The 18,013-nt window shown below is 39.2% G+C and overlaps 1 protein-coding gene and 1 long non-coding RNA gene across 3 annotated transcripts in view; one reads left to right on the forward strand and one right to left on the reverse strand.

Moving 5' to 3' along the window:
• The window catches only part of CD96 (CD96 molecule), a 29,404-nt gene extending 27,445 nt beyond the window's left edge, over positions 1 to 1,959 (forward strand). For both annotated transcript variants that reach the window (XM_081953320.1, XM_081953321.1), the window contains exons 14-15: positions 396 to 519; positions 1,247 to 1,959. In XM_081953320.1, coding sequence (XP_081809446.1) covers positions 396 to 519; positions 1,247 to 1,364 — 242 coding nt within the window. In that variant the 3' untranslated portion in view covers positions 1,365 to 1,959. The remainder of the gene's footprint in view (positions 1 to 395; positions 520 to 1,246) is intronic.
• The window catches only part of LOC309392277, a 112,360-nt gene that overhangs the window by 12,286 nt on the left and 82,061 nt on the right, over positions 1 to 18,013 (reverse strand). The gene's annotated exons all lie outside the window — the stretch shown is intronic.

The raw sequence follows: 18,013 nt of genomic DNA on the forward strand, positions 1-18,013 counted from the left end.
TACCACCTCTGAGTACAAGGTACCCTAACTGTAGGTATCATTTCTAAAGCTGCTGTGAACAAAACTGATGGTGAAATATCCTTTTGCTGCTGACAATGTGTGTGGTCTCCTTGGTTGTTAAAGACTGCAACCAGCACAGAGAGCACAAGGCAGGTTGCATGGCATCCTGCCATCTCTCACAACATCCAGGGACTGCCTCATAGTATCTGCCACTAGTGTGGCTCCTGTCTAATGTTGACTCCACTTTAGTCAACTGCTTTGAATAATTTGTTTCCATATGATAGCCAAAAAAAAAAAAAATCCTACACTCATAATTTAGAAATGTAGACATAATAATTGTTCAAAGCTTGCTTATGGTTTTCATCATAACGATTTTGGTACTGTACCCTTTCCAGGTTCTGAAGCAGTTCCAAAACACAGTACATTTCCCTGGCCAGCTGTTGTGACATTTCTCCTTCTCTTCTGCACGTGCTTAATCATTTGTGGAATCAGAAAATGGTGTCAGCACCAAAGAGAAATGTAAGTACACTGTATGCCCCTCAAAATCATGACTTCATTTTGTGTATCATTGTGAAATTACTCCCATACAAAACAGCGCGATTAATTGCAAAAAGATTTCTTTATATTTAGAATGAAAGAAATCAACAGGCTTTTTTGTATTTTTAGAAAACTTATTAATAAGATATAACAAAGAGTAACTATGACAACAAAATATGGCGGTGATTGCCCACTAAAAATCCTACGTACTGTAACTTATAGTCATTTAAATGAATAATAAACCCAGAATAAGGTCCATATAATATTCATTATAAGCATGAGAGTAAACATTATTGAAATCTGGTTCATATTAAGCTATATGCTCATGTTTAAAAGAATGGCATATCTATAATATTTAAGGGCAACTGAACAAACCATTACTGCAACACTATATTCTTGGTTTACCTCGTGACTTCATTATCAGAAATCAACCTGGTGGCTTTGTTTATGCATTGATTTGGTATTACTCTAAAGAAGAAAAAGAAATACAAGTACCTTAGCAATACTACTAATTTTAATAGTTCACCTTTCATCAAAAAGATATATTAGGTCCCTGCTTCAATGTAAATTAGTGGCAAGGTGGACCTATTTTTATGCCTAATTATGTTTTTATAGTGTTCATTTGCTTCTTAATTGTATCTAACTATTTTGATGCTTATTGTGGATGTCCATTTGCTGCACATTTTAAACAGGATTATTTTAATTGTAGTATGAATAAACCTCCGTCTTTCAAGCCACCTCCTCCACCAGTTAAGTATTCCTCCATCCAAGTCTATAATGAAATTTATGCATCCAATGATGAATTGGAAAATCTGAAATCAGCCTGAAAATCTATAATGATCCAGCATCAAACGGCATTTTTATACTGTATGACTTTTATAATAAATGGCAAACATTCACTGGTAGTGACGTACATTCCCATTTGGACTGCTTAATGTTGTGTTTATGCTCAAGTGTATGACATTTAACACATTCACAAACCCAGATTGCCTTTTGTAATTGGCACATAATGAAATCAAACATATGGCAAATCAGAGCTGGTGAGCCTTTGCAGTGGAACATTGAGTCTGTATTCAATATACAAATGTAATTCATGTGTTTGTTTAAAAGACAATGAATGGATGAGCTATATGTATGATATTGATAATCTCAACTATGTTTCTTTACATCTTATAGCTACATGTTTGCTAGAGTGGAGATGCTCACAAGAGTTACCTGTTTTTTCAGACAGTGGCCTAAAATGAGAAAGTCACCTTACTGTATATGAATAGTAAGCATCAGTAATAAATTAGGCACAAATATAAATATTCCATTAGGGAATTTACTTCCACTGGCTGTATGGTCAAATAAATGGATTTACATAAAACTGAGAATGAAAGACACAAACTCCAATAGAAGAGAATATGTGTATCTCAGAGGTGAACTGTGGAGTCCTTGCTGCTCTTTGAGCCTGATTATTTGCCTGGAGATGTTTCATTACCCTATTCCAGTAATGGTGAACTCTTTCGGCACCAAGGGAGAACTTTGTGCCTGCTCTTCTGGGCTGCGACCAGGAAGAGGAGCTGGAAACGGGGCATGCGTGCACTGGAAAACGAACTTCCGGACAAAAAGTCTTCCGGATTCTGGCACGCATGCGCACGGGAAGATCAGCTGGCTGGCATGCATGCTCACAGCGGAAAATGGAACATCAGCTCTTCCAGTTTCCGGCACTGCCGCACACACAAAGGCCAGCTGATCATCGAATGTGCATACACACCAGAATCCGGAAGAGAAACGGGCGACCCTGCACATGCCAGGTGAAATGGCTCCGTGTGCCACTCTGGGCATGCATGCCATAGGTTTGCCATCAGGGCCCTATTCGGTAACTTCAAGTAATCCTCAATTTATAACAATTCATTTAGTGACCATTCAAAGTTACAATAGCATTGAAAAAAGTAACTTATGACCATTTTTCACTTGATCGTTGCAGCAACCCCCGCATGCACCCTCCACCCCCATACATGCGCATATGACCCCTCTGTGCCCTGCCAGCCCACACATGCACACACGTCTCCCGCATGGACACCTGCCCCCATGCATGCATGGCAGTGATCAAAAAACAACTGGCCTGCGGGAGGCACGTGGGCATGTGCGGTGGAACTGAGCTGGGGCAACAGCTCGCACACCCGCAGAGAGGGCTCTGTGTGCCACCTGTGCCATAGGTTCGCCATCACGGCACTAGGTAGTCCACTATTTCTTCAGATTTTTTACAAAGGTGACATTTGCTGTCTTTGTCTTCTCAATTCTCACTTTGGATGCATTCTTCTTAAAGTTTGGTCTTGTGCATTATCTTTTTCATAGCTTGGGGTGGCTGTGCTATAGAAGGTTCAGTGGTAAGCCACTTAGGTTGGGCATCTACTTAGTTGAAAGATGTTATCATAGGTAGTGTGTTTCCTTTTTCTGGTGTTCTAGGTTGCTGCAATGTTTGTATTCATCCGAATAATGTTCTTACACAGCTCTCTTATGGGAGATTGACTTTGGTAATGGAGCACTTGGCTACTGTGGTTTGTTTTTCAACAGGCTTGCATTTCTTATTTGCCATTGTATGTAAGCAGGAAGCAAACCACATACTAAGGTTGTTACTTAGTTGAGTAGTGAAACATCTGCAAACAAACCACCAAACTCAAAGAGCACTAAGACCTCCACAATTAAAACTGTACATAGTTTCTCAAGTCAAAGCATTTTTTTTAGAAAGGCCATATCTTGACTAAACATTGTTCAGGAGAGCAGATTTCAGTTTTGGAGAAAAAAAATTGCAAGCACGGATTACCCTGCAAACTAGATATTTATTTTTTTAATGCTTAACTGATGAAACTCTGTTAAACAGATTCGTTTTTTTCTAAACTGAAGCCTAATTTATATTCAAAATGTATTGCTTTGTTTATGGCTGCTGTCATGCTGTATTATATCCTTCTCCAACCGATGACAAGACAATCTTACATTCACATAACGCTTTGGAAAAAGATACCAATGCTGGAAAGATAGAAGAGAAGAAGACAGCCAGCAAAGCAGATCAACTCATTCACTGTGGCAGTGTGGGAAGACCTCAAAGTGATAGATTTATCATTATGGGGAAAAATCTATCTAAATGGTTGCTAGGAGTCCAAAAGCCCAGTTTGTAAATGGCAATTTCTGTCTTATTCCATCACCATCCAAAGGCAAACTCAAGATGTATAAAATCTATTTGGCCTTGTGATCTATTATCTTGGGATGAAATCAAGGCACTATTAATGACTAGGGACAGTTGAAGTGAAGGCAGGAGAGAGAGCAGCAGTAGTAGTAACAAATTTTAGGCCAATATAATGTTGTCAACTCACAAATGAGTGGATAAAACAGCTTTGCAACCATCCAGAGTTTGAAAGGGAACGAGGATTGTGAGTGCCCATGATATATATGTCACATTTGTTTTAAATCTAAGACATCTTTCTGTTTGAAAATGTGTCTTCTGCTGCATTTTACTTCCATAGCCTTAGCAGAAAATACTGAACCCACAGTAGGGAAAGCCTGAAAATTAGGTTTAAGTATTTGATCATGAATTAAGCTTTTTTAAAGATTCTTAGGCCAAGCATGTTAAGATCATAAATGTTTCTGATTTTAGTGGGCCTGGCCTAAGTATGACTCACAGTGAAACCAATTCTTATTCCCTTCTTAGATGACTAAAAGGGAAAACTAGCAGATTTCCCCACATGTCAAGGACCCCACTTTTAGGAGAGAGGTCTGTAGTGTATTAGCTCAGAAATTGTCCAGTTGTGTCCTGAGTGGGATAAAGGTTACCACCCAGTAATGACACAACATATTTTGAATCACAATTATCATGCTACAAAAAAGAACATGGGAATCAAGGTTAACAATACCATTTCATTCTATTCAACTTTATTCTAAATTCAGGTCTCTGGTGCACATGGATATTTTCTCAAAAAATGGAGAAATACAGTGACAAATAACGAAATGTTTTAATAGCAAGACATGAAGAATATTACTATTTCATTGTTACCAAATCCTTGATTCATGCTCTAGTTATGATTTTTATGAACCTCGGGCATTTTGTTTTCTTTCAGTGTTCACATATACTTCAAATTAGTATTGTATATCCTAAAAGGCATTTAGGAATTAATTTGACAGTTTATTATTTTGCTGTAATGTGTAACTGTTATGTAATAGTAACTTAATGTATATATATGTACATACACATATACACATAAACTGAAGTATATATATTTGGAACATGGATGGAAAAACTGTAATAAATTATGTTGTTGATGCATGTGTAATAGTGCCTAATCGCCACAAGGTGGCTCTATAGTTCAACATTTTATCTTGTTTCATGCATAACAAAAATAACATGTCTTTCAAAGATTTCTGGTGATTTTTATTTACAATCTATATAGTTTTCTTGGCAGCAATTTGGAAGTGACTTGCCATTATGGTCTGCAATTTTTCCCCAGCTTCATGCACAATTTGAACCTCTAGTCTACAATCTAGTCTATTTTAGTATATGTTGAAGATATCCAATCTAAATATTAATCAGGCCTACCTCAGAAAAAGTCAACCACATGTTTTATGATAAGAACTCGGACTAATAGTAGCCACTAAGTTTGCTAATGCAGTAAAGGGAAAGTGAATAAGTGAGGCTAAAAAGAGCTAACCATATAGACAAAGTAAACTGAAAAATAGTATTTATCAGAGGTTTATTTCAAGAGGTTTGTGGGCGTTTTCAGATAGATGGTTTGAACAAAAAGTGGAGAATAGTTATTCCATCTTTCTTAGCAGAGTTCAGTAGAAGGCACAAAGATGGGGAAAGCTGTAGGAAACTCTTGAACTTTGTGAATTAACGAGGCAGAACAATGGTATGATAAAAAAAAACTTCCTTGGAAAGTCCTGTGTGATATAGAGCAGGGGTGTCAAACTCAAGGCCCAGGGGCCGGATCCAGAGTATGAGGTGCTTAGATCTGGCCCGTGGGGCCGCTCTGGAAACAGTGAAGGACCAGCCCGAGGTGCCTCTGCCACAGAGGTGGGTTCCTACCTGTTTGGCTGAGTAGGTGTTAACTCGGCGGGCCACACCCCTGAACCAGTTCTATCAGCGGCGCCATAGGTAGTGCCATCTTGTTTTTTTGCTTCTGCACATACACAGAAGCATTTTTACCTACTGTGCATGCGTGCATAGTGCATATCAGGCATGCATAGTGCACATCAAGTGCCCCCGTGCCTGAAGCGTGTTCCTGAGTGAACCAGCAGTAGAAGCAGCCAGAACCCACCCCTGCTCTACCAGTGAAAACTGAGTTTGGGATGACCATGTGGGCCCTCCCAGACTCCATTTTTGACCCTGACAGCCTCCTGCAATCTTCTGCCAGTGAAAATGAGGCTCGAGGGCACCCCGTGCGGCCCCTTAAGCTCCATTTTCACTGGCAGAGGGCTGCAGAAAGCCGTTGCGGCTGAAAATGGAACTTGGGAGCTTGTTTTTGCTGGCAGAGCACTCAGGCCACCATAGGCACCCCCCCTGACACAAGTGATGTCAAGCTGGCCATGCCCAACCCAGCCCCCCCAAGGTCAAATACATCCCTGATGCAGCCCTCAATGAAATCGAGCTTAACACCCCTGATATAGAGCAACTTTTCCCAATGTGGTGTCTCCTTGTAATTTTGATAGCTGGGATTTGGGGAGTTGGGCCAAGAGATCAGGATGACCCAAGCTTGAGGAAAAATAATTCGACTAAAGAATCTGCCTGATACCATTCTGTATATTCTTCTGAAGAACCTTCATACTCCTGAAAGGTTCATATTTCATTCATTCAGCTGTCTCTCAGCCTAAATTGAACCCACAAAATGCCTTAGGAATCATTGGTATGGCATTTCAACAAATAAAATGATCTCCCAATCTTTACCAAATATAATTGGAGAAAGTATTTGGATGCTTGTGCAGGAGGACATCAAAGAATTGTTGCGGTCATCCTAATTTTCATTTTCCCAGAAGCAAATAATTGGCTCCTATGAGAAACAGGATACTGATAAACTGTTGACTTGATCCAACTGGCAATATCCTGTTTATATATTTGAGCCATGAAGTTGCATCCAGTATGACTAACCAGGCATAATTTCATGGCATAAATATATAATCTGGACATTGCTGCTTGGTTCAGATCAAAGCGTTTTTATCAGTATGCTGTTTCATTTGAATTTAAGGTAAAAATAATTCAAAAGTAAAATATAAATGCCAAACAATTGAAATAGACAAATCCATAAAATTATCCGTGAAATGAAGCAAACAGCAGCTATTGGAACACCTCTACTTTTGGTTGAATGTCCCACATAAAGGCCCATTTTCCTGTTATTTTACATGTCATTACCTAGATTTTTCTATGTTTTAGTTTTTATTATGGATTTTCAAAGAAAAAAATGCCCCAACAACTGAAATGGAAAAACACTCAGATCAACTGCCTTAGAAGCCTCCTTACAAAATAGATTTTCAGAAAGTTAGCTTCTTAGATTTCAGAACGTGTCTGAATTATGTGTGGTACAAGTTTGCATTTTTATATAAATAATAGTTTAGCCACCACTGCCAGTTGATTTTTATGTGCATGTTATTTCTGTATATATCTTAAACTAGCTGTACCCGGCCACGCGTTGCTGTGGCCCAGTCTGGTTAAATGGAAAAGAAAGAAAAAAGAAAGCACAAGTCCCCCGGCAGAGGCGGCCCCCGCATGGAAGTAAGCCATGGTGGCCCCTGCAAGAGCCGCCATGGAGGACACTCCCACAGGCCCCGGCCTGGCCGAGCTGAGGAGGAGAGGAGGAGGAGGCCGCCTCCCCCAACCCGGCTTCCCTCAGCGGTGGCGGCAATAGGAGGCGGCCAGCGGCCCCTGAGGAGCAGGAGGAGGAGGAGGAGGAAGGAACCAACCCTGGCGATGGGAAGTGAGGCAGCACCCGCTGGCCACGGCCCCATCCAAAGATGCTGTCGCTGCTGCAGTCGCTGCCTCACGGGGAACCCAGCGGCTGCCTCAGCCCCGCTGCGCCTCAGGTTGACACCACTGCTGCCCCATCGGAGCCTTGGCGAGTCCGTAGCTGGCTCCCTGTGAGTGGGGTGGAGAGCACGCGCAGCCGGCTGGGCTGAGGAGATGCTCCACCTCCACCTCCTCTGGAGCTCCACTGGGCTAGGTAGTGGGAGCCCGGCTTAAGGGTGGGAGGAGGCGGCCGAGGGATAGGGCAGGCGCCGCCCCACTGCGAACACCAAAGGCCTGGTGAGAGGGGAGGACAGAGAGGGAAGGGGGAGGCCGAAAGGCTTCAGCTCCCCTTGGTGGAAATGGCGAAGCTTGTTGGAGGAGGGGCAGAAAGGGGAAAGGGTGCAGCGATAGCCCAGCCACACATATAAAGAGACCATCAGGATGAAGCTGGAGAGAGGCCAAACTGGTATAGCGCAGTGATGGCGAACCTATGGCACGCGTGCCACAGGTAGCACGCGGAGCCATTTGTCAGGGCATGCAAGGCGCTGCCATGTCAGCTGGCCAGGGCGCATGCGCGCGCTGGCCAGCTGAGTTCACCCTTTTTAAAAGCCATTTTTCACCCTCCCCAGGCTCCAGAGGCTTTATAGGAGCCTGGGGAGGGCGAAAAGAGCCTCCCCCACCCCGCCCCCCGAGGCCCTCCGGAGGCTTCATGTCGATATTTTGTTTATTGACTTATTTTAACCAGAAATCATCTGATGCTGAGTATGTACAACCTATACATAATAGAAACTCCCAAGAGTGGAACTCTGAATTAAAATGCCATCTTGGTTTTCAACAGCAGTATTATTTCTCCAATGAATAAGAACTGATTACTATTCCCATGTAAAGGTCCCAAATGGTTTATTGGCGATGAGATGAGAGGCTTGCTAATAAGCAAAACAGGCAAAAGTTTTCTACGTTTATCATGTAAACTGGCACTGAATAATACATCTTAATGGGTTGCACAGGTACCTGTTTCAGCAATGTGGTGAATCTAGTATGTTCTGAAGTAAAACTTGCTTCTGTATTCATTGTTTTGTTTATATTTAGAAGTGTGTAATTGCAGTCCAAATCAGTCATCTTAATTATGTGGCTAAGCTAAAATTAGGTGTTCAAGAACAATCTTGATCATAAAAGTCTTACCATCACTGAGGAGATAAATTTCTCATGGAAAGAAGAGGAAAGACAATTTGATGTCAAATGTGTACGAAGTTTGCTCATAGAGTATAAATGTATGCTTTGAATTATGTTTGCAAACCACTACTTGTCATGCCTTTACTCTTGAAGATTCACTCTTAAGCTTCAGCTAAATGAAGATCTGAACATTTAATCCTGCTTCTTAGAACCAAGGCACTTGGCATTAAGGTGACCAACCGTCCTCCTTTAGGGAGGACAGTCCTTCTTTTGTAAGTTCTGTCCTCCCTCGAAAAGTGCCCTCCTACATGTCCTCCTTTTTGATATTTGAAGGCTAATCTGTTGCGTGTTATGTGACGTACTTTATTAAACAGTTTTTAATGGTGTTTTTTTTACTTCATCGCAAGTATATTGAACAGATATTGAATCTTGTGTTGAATTTTTATCTAAAGAAATGCTAGACATTAAAATAGACGACAATTGTCTCTTTGAAGAAATTAGAAGACTGAATGTATATTGAAATTCTGAAAAATTAATACAATGGGAAAATCAACATGTTGAAATTGATAAAAGATGGGTGGATATTTTCAGCCATTTCAAAAATGAACATATTCCATGTGAACATTTATTTATACTTGTTCAATTTACGTTGTGCTGCCCTGGAACTAATGCAGCAGTTGAAAGAGTTTTTTTCAATTGCCAATGATTTTTGGACAAGTGAGAAATCGAGATTGAATGTTGATACTCTAGCTGCAGCACTTGCCGTAAAATCCAATATGAAGGATATTTCTTGTTCAGATATTTCCAATATATTGTTAGAAGATGATACATTGACAAAAAATATTAATTCAATGGAAAAGTACGCATTTAAATAATAATTAACAGGCATGTAAGCATAATTACAATATAAAATGTTGCAAATGTTTTTATTATGCATATATCATATTTTAGTGTATTATTGTTGCAATGAATAAAATATTTCTTTTATTTACGATATATTTTTTCCAATTTATTTGTCCTCCTTTTCATTGTAAGAAAGTTGGTCACCTTAGCATTTTGGACAATAGAACGTGTTTTGTCCTCCTTTTCATTGTAAAAAAGTTGGTCACCTTATTGACATAAAAATGGAAGCCATATTACTATTAAAAATTAAAATTAATCAGTGATTTAGATAAGTTCTGGGAAGTTTAGACTTATCATAAAGATAAGGACGTCGTTCAATGTGAAATTTCACATTCAAGTCCTGTCACCTCCAAAAAAGATTAGAAAGGAGAGAAACCATGTATAAAATGGAGAGTTGCTGTTATAATCATTTTCCCTGAAGCTTATGTTCTCCATAATTCCCAGGTTGTGGAATAAAGTCCAACGTAGCTAAAGAATATCAGGTTGGAGGAAGGTGGTAAAAGTACTAAATGAACCAATGGTCTGATACAGTATAATATAGCTTCCTATGTACAGGTAGTCCTCAACTTACAGCCACAACTGACCCCCAACATTTCTGTTGCTGAGTGAAAGATTTGTTAAGTGAGTTTTGTCTCATTTTACATTTTTTTTAGCCACAGTTGCTTAGTGAATCATTAAAGTTGTTCAGTTAGTAACATGGCCGTTAAGTGAATCTGGCTTCTCCATTGACTTTGCTTGTCAGAAGGTCACAGAAGATGATCACATGACCCCAGGACACTGCAACCATCATAAATATGAACCAATTGCCAATCACTTGAATTTTGACCATGTGACCATGAGGATGTTACAACAGTCAGAAGTTTGAAAATGGTCATAAGTCATTTTTTTCAATCCCATATTAACTTCAAATGGTCACCAAGTGAACTTTGTAAGTCTTCTGATCAACGTACCCTATTTTTGGAGTATAAGACGCACCTTCCCCTCCCCCCTCCAAAAGAGCGTGGAAATGTTGGTGCATCTTATAGAGCAAATACAGCCATTTTTGGCCTCCCGAAGCCCCACCCCATGTCACTTTTTTGTGAAAAACAAGTTGTTTTTCGCAAAATCAGGGGCATTTTTGGCTTCCCCCACCCACCCCAGATTCACTCTGCAGGCTGCAGCAGGACTGGGGCGGAAATGGGGGCGGTTTTGCCTTCCCTGAGCCCCACTGAAGACTGCAGAGTGCTCCTGGGAGCCGGAGAGGCCAAAAAACTTTTTTTTTCTTACTTACCTCTTCAAAATCTTGATTCGTCTTATACACCGGTGCGTCTTATAGTCCGAAAAATACAGTATATCTATGTAGATTTGTATGTATGAATGATCATGCAAATACACATATTCAGATATGTGTCTCCACACCAACAAAAAGAAAAGACATATAATATGTATGAAGGGCAAGTTTAAATTAAAAAGTGTAGTTGCGTATGACAATCTTTGAAGGCCTGTTTTACAATTAGTCTAACACATTTCAAATCCTGTGGAGTTAATAATATTGAAGAATACTTTTCATACTCATACAGCTAGGAATTAACGGATTCTGGCAACTAGTAAGAGCATTTAGGTTCTTCTCTGATTTATTTCAAATACCACAGAGAGGCAATTTAACCTGCAAATTAACACTAAGTTGATTGCACAGATTCTTGTGATGGAAGTAATAGGTGAGTAGTTAAATGTGTGTATTTAATGTTCTTAAAAGTATAAGAAACAAAAGCTTTCATAGAACTATTATCAGACATGCAAATACAACCCTGAGAAAACTTGTTGTTATGTCACATTGAGGACCAATGTGTTATTCTATTTATTTAGAGACACCAATATGTAGAAATAAATGCACACTTACAACTTTTACTATTTGCTTCCTGATCCAAAAATTCTACTGATATACCTCACACCATGAATGATATATACTGATATACCTCACACCCTCTTAATGACCAGACTATCCTTCTAAGTTTGAGTTCCAGAAGAACAGGCCAAAGGTCAATACAGAACCCTTTCTCTATGTCCCAAGGATTAAAGTTCCCATACATGTTTATAACTTCCAGAAGATTTGACCAGTCCATCAAAGTTTGACCAATCCCACCCTGCGAATTGCTATTTCACACTGGCAAATCAAATGCTGAGTATCTGTTTGCGAAATAAATGGAGGTAGCACAATATCTTATTTGTTCACTCAACTTCTTTATAAGTTGTAGGACCAACATGAAGCTTATCAGATAACATTTAGTGACAAAGATAATGCAAACATTCAGAAAATCTGAAAGGGTGTGTGTGAACATTTGTTTGCAGAACTATTCACCTGTTTGACAGCTGAGGTCATTTGGAGTTGTAGAATTCAATATTGTTATATGCTGATATATTAATACTCATTTGCAAAACATATTCATGATTATTGAAATAAAGTTTATTCCACCAAATTTTCAAGGATTGCCATTACACAATAGATGGGGCCACACAGACTGGATGCATGCAATAATGGCTCAAATATAGATGGCATGGTTTATTTTGTATGAGTACATAGCCCTGATTCTTTCGATAGAAAAAGGGAAAGTGATGGGATATGTAATGGCTGCCTGCCCAAAGTAATGCTATACATGGGAATGTATTCGACTGAATCACTTTTCAAATAAGGCAAAGGCACATTTGTGGGCTCTTATGTTAGAGAAATGTTATTCAGCTAATTCTGAATTCTCTGGATGGCTTAGTCTCCATTCTGTCTCCTGGACAATATCAATCGGACTTTGTCCTCATGAACTTAAATTCTTTGCATGGTTATAATTATTATTCTATTGGCCTCCTTTCAGAATATGTTTAGTTAAACAATATGAGGCTCTAGTACTAGCCCCAAATTTATGTTGTTAAGTGAAACATTTATTAAATGAGTCTTTCCCCATTTAACAACCTTTCTTGATGCTATTGTTAAGTGAATCACTGTGGTTGTTAAATTAGGAACACGGTTGTTAAGTGAATCTGGTTTCCCCACTGATTTTGCTTGTGAGAAGGTCACAAAGGGGATCACATAACTCTAGAATGCCACAACTGTCACAAATATGAACCACTTGCCAAGCATCTGAATTTTGATGACGTGACCACGGGGATGCTGCAATGTTGTGAGTGTGAAAAACGGTCATAAGTCACTTTTTTTCAGCATCATTGTAACTTCAGTCACTGTTGTAAGTCAAGGACTACCTGTAGTAAATTTTGTTCAGCTTTTTAAATAGCAATATAATACAGTCCATTTTACGTCTGAAATGTGCTAGCTACATGTATTACAATTTTATGGTACATTTTAGTAGAGGCATAGTCCCTTGTATAAATACGAGTGCAGAAACAAATCAGAATGCAATAATTTATTCCACTGGCACTTGGAAGAGTGGGAGGAAGTTGCATGGAACTGGGTGAGATCAAATCAGAATGACTCAGGGGAACTTAAATAGCCTGTCATTAGGAATAAGAGACTCTTTTGATGCCTGGTGGATGAGATTTCATCTGAACAACAGCTGATAATTTATGGCATACCTGACTTCGTGAATCCACATTCATCTTGCTCACTCACTTGCTCTCATTCCTCCACAAACAGAGAGACTATTCCTCAATATGCCTTTTTTGAAAGGTTTAACTGAAAACATTGTTATTCAGAATCAATAACACCACACGATAATGTATTTTTAAAGCTGTTTGATATCGGGACTTCATTAACATAAAAAAATGATTATTTAAAACCCTCTAGAGATCTCAGGATATCACTGGTGTCTGATACATTACAAATAAAACTTAAAACAATCCATAACACAGAGAGCCAGCCCATAGATAATATTGTTTGTTAGGTTCAGCTAAAATGTTAGAAAAGAGTATGTGGGTTTTTAGATCTCAGGAATCTTTATCACGCTGGAATAGAAACTCTCCCAAGAAATGCCAATAATTAGGGAAGATCCAATAATCATGTTAAAGTTGTAGAAAGCCACAGCTTACAGGCAGACAATGGTACTTGATCTCTGACTATTATTGGTCAAGCAGTGGCGCAGTGGTTAGAATGCAGTATTGCATGTTGATTTACCTCACTGCCAGAAGTTCGATCCTCATCAGATTAATGTTTATTCAGCTTTTCATCCTTCCTAGGTCGGTAAAATTAGGACCCAGATTGTTGGGAGAAATATGCTGACTCTGTAAATCACTTAGAGTGTTGCAATTCTGTGAAAATCTGAAATCCTATAGAAATTTGTGACTAAGCTTCAAACAAATTATATGCTATATAATATAATAAATACTGTACAGAACTGCATAGAGAGAAAATGTTTCACAATTCAGTATGCCAAACAAGATGGAACAGAACTAACTTCTTGAATAATAAAAATATTTGGGGAATCCTATTGAAAAATATATTGAGTCATAAATTACAAGATTCTTGTAATTGATTGCAAAGAGAGAGAAGGAAGGAGAGAGAAAGTTAAAAAGAGAAAGGAAAGGAAAAAAGGAAAAAGAAAGGAAAGAGGGAAGGGAGGGGAAGCTAACCTATATGCAAGGTAAACTCTTAACCAATTTTTCATTATTTTTTCTTGTACATACGTCACCAAAATTGGGTGGCAAATGACTGGTTTTCTACACTTGGCCTGCTCAATCTAATAGTGTAGCTATCATCAGCCACCATCCACATAGTACAGTGTTTCATAGAAATAGTGACTATACAACTCATGACACAAATATCCTTGCCCATTTTAAGTTGATTTCAATAGATGGAATAAAAATTGGTCATATGAATTAAACTTAATCAGAATCACTGCTAGTCACTTCAAAACCATCCGGCTTCATACAGTAGACATAGCGGTCATTCAAGAATGAATGAAACCTAAATCTGTCAAATGTTTGATGAAGTACATGTACCCTAGTCTACAGACAGTGGGCTCTTTTCCAAAGCATTGTGTCTGTCTATTAGTAAGCTCTATTATCAGGTTGCAAGTGCAAGAGGATTTTTTGGAAGTGGCTATGAAATTATGTGGTACATACATCCTATGATGAAAAAGGTTACGAGTATCAAATAAAGCCACCAAAGAATTCTCTGGATATTTCAGAATGTGGAATTTTCTGAATACTTCCATAAATATAATGTAGCTTCATCCCAGTGGCAAGACAATTAGTGGGATTATACATAATACTAAATCATGGGTCATAATTGGTAGGTTCACACAACGTGCTAAACCATTAAGAAATGGTTAAAGCCACAATGGTTGAGTTCATATATTTTAGGGCCCACATCAGAATGCATTTAAGCAAGAGTTTTGGTTCCTGGTCACATCTTCATCTTCAGAACTTCAATTTTGACCATTTTTAAATCTTCAAAGATATTCTACTTACCACCCAGAACTCTATGTCTTTCTCTTCCTTCCTTTTTTACTTCTTTCTTTTCTTTGATCAGAAGAAAGCTATAATATAGTCTCCAGTTTGGCTAACTTTAGCTGTGACTAAATTCCGATTAAACTTGCAGAACTTATTGATTGCAGTTAACATTAATTGTTTTTAAGGAAATATTACAGTATCATAGAGTTGGAGCTTGCTCTGTATAGAACCCACAGTGGCATCTCTATTGGATGACCATCCAGCTTCTGCACGAAAACTCTTATGTAGGCTATTTTAGCCATTTCATGTGGCAGCCTGTTCCACTGGTTGCCAGCTTGTACTGTCAGGAAATTTCTCCTCATGTACAGTGTATCTTGAACATCTTTGACTGATTCTTATCCTGTCCTGTGGGTCAATAGAGAATTCCACTCCTTCTGAGTGACAACACTTCTTTGGCAGTCACAGAATTGTTTGTTTCCTCTGCCCTACTAATAACACTTGGCTTGAAAGCTGTATCATATGGTTACTGTTGGCAATTTCCAGACAGGGTGATTTCTTACCTACCAGAAATGTGTACAGTGAAAGGTGGGAAACTGCAAACTTTCATTTTACCATTTAACTCTTGTAATTAAAAAAAAACCTGAACTCTGGTCTGCACATAAGAAGAACTCAATTGTGGGGACATATATGCAGGCAAAAATTCTTAACTTATACTCAAGTATATATGGTACTCCTTGTAGAATCAGTGGCAGCCTGGAGCTGGACTTAGGGATGTAATTCAGGTTCTTCAATTTATTAAAACTCTTTTTTTCATCCCACCCATTGGAAAGTGACAGGCAATTGGAGATTGAACAATGGCAAACACTTATGCAACAAGGTAGGTCATTGTATTATTAACTTTTTATTTTAAGTACTTTACAATCAAGGACTGGCAGACTTGTTCTTTTCACTTAAAACATAAATACTTCCATGCAAAAACACACAGACACACCCTTATTGTTCTAAGCAACATGGAACAAATGCTAAGTAGTATTCACAGCAGAAAATACACGTACACACTCAGGGTTACCTCATTAGAAAAATACATAAATTGTTCAATAGCTAGCAAATTATAATTTTAGATGTATTGTGGATATTCTTGGGTTGTTTTTTACAGAAATCAGCCCAAGATGTTACTGGAATAGGAACACTTAAAGCAACACTCTAGGATTCCAAGGAAACTTTTTAATAACGTAAGAATGAACAAGTGTAGAAATAATTCGATGACACTTTTATTGTGGCATAAGCTTTTGTAGATTAAAACCAGTTTCATTAAATATTATATATACATAATGTATATGTATTTGTGTTACACCCCTGGTGTGCCCAAATATGGGAGGGAACTCACTACTCCCCCTTTCTGTCTATCGGCTCACTGCAGGAGACCATCCAGGCAGAAAACCATATTTTTAATGTTGCCTTTGTTACATTTGTGTTGTATTTGTGCTGATAAATAAATAAAGGGAGACTTGTATAGATCTATTTCAAGCTATTTAGCTCTCATCAGCTAGCCATACCCATACTGGGATTCGAACCTGGGCTGTATTACATATTAGGCAGATGTATTAGCCACTAAGCCACAGGCTCTCTTCCTTATCAGCTGAGCCAGGGAAATAAGTATGTATTTGTGTTACATTACAGCTCTGTTCCCTTGGTGGGTATTTCCCCTCTCTACAACTAGCAGGAAATACTAGCTCATCCCCTTGCTTCTCAGAGAATAGATTGAAGACAATCTCCCCCAACTTCCACCATCTTGTTTAAAATGTAACGTCTTGTTTTTCAAAATGGCAACTATAAGATGGATGGACTCAACTACCAGAATTTCCCAGTCGGCATAATGGCTGGGGAATTCTGGGAATCGAAGTACATCCATCTTAAAGTTGCCAACTTTGAAAATCACTGATGTACTGTACACTATATTGCCAAAAGTATTCGCTCACCCATCCAAATAATCAGAATCAGTTGTGAGCGAATACTTTTGGCAATATAGTGTATGTCCTTTCCTCAGTATAGTTCAAATTATAGATCTGTGTTCTGGGGGTGGCTGAAGTCCACTTCAGCCACCCCAGAACACAGATCTATAATTTGAACTACCCTGAAGAAAGGACCTGATTGCTGGGCTGCTCTCTCCATTCTAGGTTATAGTTCTCCTGGGCTGCAGAAGATAGATCACCTGACAACAGCAAAGCTCAGCAGTTTAGCAATCACTCAGATATTTAATTGATGGTCAAAAGTGTGCAGTATGAACGCCAACCACAGGGTGGAATGCAATAATTCATTTTATTTCTGTTTTGTGCCGCGTGTTGGCCAGACAATGTTTCCTAGTTCCAGGAGCTTGACTAGATGCTTCCCCCCCCCCCTAGCCAGACATTGTGGGAGGGAGGGAGGGGAGGAGACAAAAGCTGTGGACTCTATCTGCGCATTATCAGGAAAACTGAATTGAATGGGACTACGTTTAGTAGGGCGAGAGAAACTACACGTAGCAAAAGAAAGTTTGAGTTTGAAAAAAAAGATCCGATCTGGTTGGGGCTGTGGAGGGAAAAAAATCAGCACATTCCAGAAAAACTTCTCTCTAGAGCAGGGGTGTCCAAACTTGGGAACTTTAAGACTTGTGGACTTCAACTCCCAGAATTCCCCAGCCAGCCATGCTGGGGAATTCTGGGAGTTGAAGTCCACAAGTCTTAAAGTTCCCATGTTTGGACACCCCTGCTCTAGAGCATCCCTTTTTCTATTGCAAGTTCCTTCTGTCTTCCTTCCCCAAGAATGACCTAGATTGGTGGAGAAGGTTAGCCGCTTATTTGAACTCCCCTCAGGTCAGCTGGGGGAGAGCACAGGCTGCTTTCTCCCATTCTCTGCAGCTCCTGGATTTTAAGGCTAAAAGAGAGTAGGACCGCGGGCCAACTTCAAACTCCTTTGGTGGGATGAGATCAAAGAACTTCAGAGTGGACTCTCTAAAAACTCCTCCATATACTGATTTGGCGATTTTAATTTATTTTTTTTAGGGGTGATTGTTTT

The sequence above is a fragment of the Natrix helvetica genome (assembly GCF_964273705.1).
Source record: "Natrix helvetica genome assembly, chromosome: 4".
In the NCBI taxonomy this organism is placed as follows: Eukaryota; Metazoa; Chordata; class Lepidosauria; order Squamata; family Natricidae; genus Natrix; species Natrix helvetica.